The sequence below is a fragment of the Sinocyclocheilus grahami genome, unplaced genomic scaffold (genome assembly GCF_001515645.1).
Source record: "Sinocyclocheilus grahami isolate Dianchi unplaced genomic scaffold, SAMN03320097.WGS_v1.1 scaffold9293.1, whole genome shotgun sequence".
Classification (NCBI taxonomy): Eukaryota; Metazoa; Chordata; class Actinopteri; order Cypriniformes; family Cyprinidae; genus Sinocyclocheilus; species Sinocyclocheilus grahami.
Genome location: NW_015512519.1, coordinates 1 through 2,965, shown reverse-complemented (window position 1 = coordinate 2,965; position 2,965 = coordinate 1). Strand labels below are relative to the sequence as shown.

Genomic DNA, 2,965 nt, shown 5'->3' with positions numbered 1-2,965 from the left:
TTTTTTTTTTACTGTTTTTTCATCATGAAGTTGCACTGATGTAATGAGTCATTTGTTTAGTTAAGAAATGAATACTTTTTTCAGCAAGGGTGTATTAAATTGATCAAATTAAAGTGGCAGTAAAGACTTGTATTATTACAAAAAAAGTTATTTTTTGAAATAAATGCTGTTATTTTTAATAGATTCCTGAAAAACAAATTACAATAGTTTCCACAAAATATTAAGCAGCACAACTGTTTTCAACTTTTATAATAAGAAATGTTTCTTAAGCACCAAATCAGCATATTAGAAGGATTTCTGACGGATGATGTGACACTCAAGACTGGAGTAATGACTGCTGAAAATTCAGAATTTTCATGGATTCAGTTTTACAATAAATGAATGACTTAAAATAGAAAAGTTAGATTTTTGTATATGGTTTTGCATCAAATACAATCTTTTTGTGTCTTTTAAATTATATTTATTTCAGCATGTGTACTGATTGTTAAAGGTGCTGTATGTAATTTTTTTGACTGTACTAGCATAAAAGTACAATAATGTGTTTGCAGATATTTAAGTTCACGTTCTTGTTTCTCCAAAAAATGCTTGTTTTGGTCTGTGTGATTCTGCTCACTGATAATTTGACCAACAGTATTTTGAAAAACTGGGTTGCCAGTTGTGGGAAAATTCTGGTCAAGCATTGCAGGTGGCACCTTTAATATGGCATCTAAAAAAAATTCTAAAGTTTCCAGGTATCCCAGGTAAATCCCAGGTATCTCAGATAAATTGCCTCACATTTTAAGTTAAATTGTGAGAATCCGCCACTCAGGATTGCATGGTTAAAAATTGCAAAACTACTTTCTCAATTTTTTTCCGGAAAAGGCCTTGCTAAAAGGATTCAGTTGCTTGCAGTACTTTCATTTGGAAATTCCCTTTGAGTAGCATTCTCTTTGTGCACTCACTGTGCCTTTCAAGTGCTGTCTGAAATTCACTCCTCTTCACAAGTGGTCACAGGAGATGCGTTACAGATGCATGTCACTGCTTGCTGTAAGCGCTAATGTGTCTCAACTGACCACTTGTGGTTCAGTGGCCCTAGATGGATTTAGATACCAGGTGTAGAGGATCAGTTACGACTCTTCTCATTCTTAAAGAAGCTATAATTATTCTCCCTTCCTCTACACTCCTTTTTTTCACAGTTTTTGTCCTCTAAGTTTCCATTTCTTTTTCTTTTCTCGGTTTTCCCCCCATTCTCTCTTTTTTGTTCTCTTCTCAGATTTCATGGCTATTCATTTTCTCCACCAACTCTTTGCTTTTTTCATTCTTCTTTTTTTTCTGTCTCTCACTGTGATATCTTTGTCTTTCTTTCAGCCACACAGAGAGAAGAAAGAGCATAAAGAGGAGCGAGGTGAGGCAGATGCCTGCACTGCCTCTGGGAGGTGGAGATGAGTTGGCACGAGAGGAGCAAGTGTCTAGTCGGAGAGTGAGTCACTCCAACATGCTTACTGCAGTACTAGCCCTGGATCACATGACAGGAAGTGATCCCTTACACTGTTGAGCATGACGTGATCTTGATCGTCCCAAGGCCAGGCGTGTGAGTCTGTGGGCAGGTAGCCCACACACTGACATGATTCAGTGGTCTCTTGAGTGTGTATGTAGTAACAGCACACTGCTTGTCATATCATTAGTGTGAGTCACATGAGAACATAATCTGCCGATAAAATTCTGAAGATTCGAGCTGTTGAATAGAGCTTAATATCAATTGACTACGTTTTCAATGGCCTGACATTCAGAAGTATATTTCCTGGTAATTTTCTATATAGATGTTTAAGGAAAATCTTTCGAAAACTAATGAATGAGTAATTAATCAGCTGATTAGCATACAGCTCTTCCTTTCGGTCAATACATTAGGCCTAATAGGCAAACATCACTTTCATAATTCATATTTTAGTGTCTCGGAAAATACTGTATATTCTTAGTAATAACTTTCATTAAAGACATTTAAGGAACACTGTGTAATGCTATATTTCTATGCTATGTAATATTGATCAGATATTTAAAGTTTGCTTGCATAAGTAAAATAATAGTAAAGTTAGATTATGTATAGGAGATATATTCATCATTATGATAAATGTAATTAAAACATTGCATTACTATATAACTAACATTGTTTGCTAGATAGCAAAATAACATTACATTAAACTGAAAAACAAAACCTGGCTTCACTGCAAAATAAAATAAAAATGATTCCTCATTTTTTTGTTTGAGTTGTTGTTTTAAGTGATTTTATGCTTAAAACAATAACAAATGTCTGCCGGTGGGTTCAAAAGGAAAACATGACTGACAGATTTGATTTTTTTTCTGTTTTAATCAAAAACTCACTTAATTTTGGAGCATTTCTCAGAAAACAAGACTTGTGTCATTTTGCATGTCTAGTTAATCTGTATTGATTTAAGAATGTTATGATATCTGTACTGGAAAACAACACAGAAATACTGAGGAAAAACATCATTTTTTGCAGTGTTGATAACTGCAACCTTTCAGCAAAATAAACAATTTTAAACTATTTTAAGAAAATGACATTGAAATCATACTGATATCTATGGAATGGTTTAAATATCATCAAAAATATACAGTATTTAGCAAAACTTTGAATGGCATTTTTACTTTCTGAGTTTTACTGTTATCTATCATGGAACAGAACCAGTGCCACAGAATCAAACTTTTCAAACCAACTAACAAACGCATTTTCCTTTTTCAGAAACAACTGGAAGACTACCTAAACAAGCTGCTGAGGATGGCAATGTACCGAAAATACTACGCAACCGTAAGCTCACTCTTGAGTATAGAGTTCAGGCCCTGATAGAGCTCGAGTTGAGTTATCTTTAATGAAGCAGCCGATCCTACTTTAATGAGGATCAATATTACAGATGGAGACGGCGTGTCCTGAGCGTGTTAATGTGCATCTCTCTCTCTCTCTCTCTCTCTC

The 2,965-nt window shown here is 34.7% G+C and overlaps 1 protein-coding gene across 1 annotated transcript in view; it reads left to right on the top strand.

The window, feature by feature from the left end:
* Window positions 1-2,855, top strand: part of LOC107578201 (phospholipase D1-like) — a 3,645-nt gene extending 790 nt beyond the window's left edge. The window contains exons 3-4 of the mRNA XM_016264182.1: window positions 1,348-1,459; window positions 2,738-2,855. Of these exons, the coding sequence (XP_016119668.1) occupies window positions 1,348-1,459; window positions 2,738-2,839 (214 nt within the window). The 3' untranslated portion in view covers window positions 2,840-2,855. The remainder of the gene's footprint in view (window positions 1-1,347; window positions 1,460-2,737) is intronic.
* The last annotated feature ends 110 nt before the right edge of the window (window positions 2,856-2,965 follow it).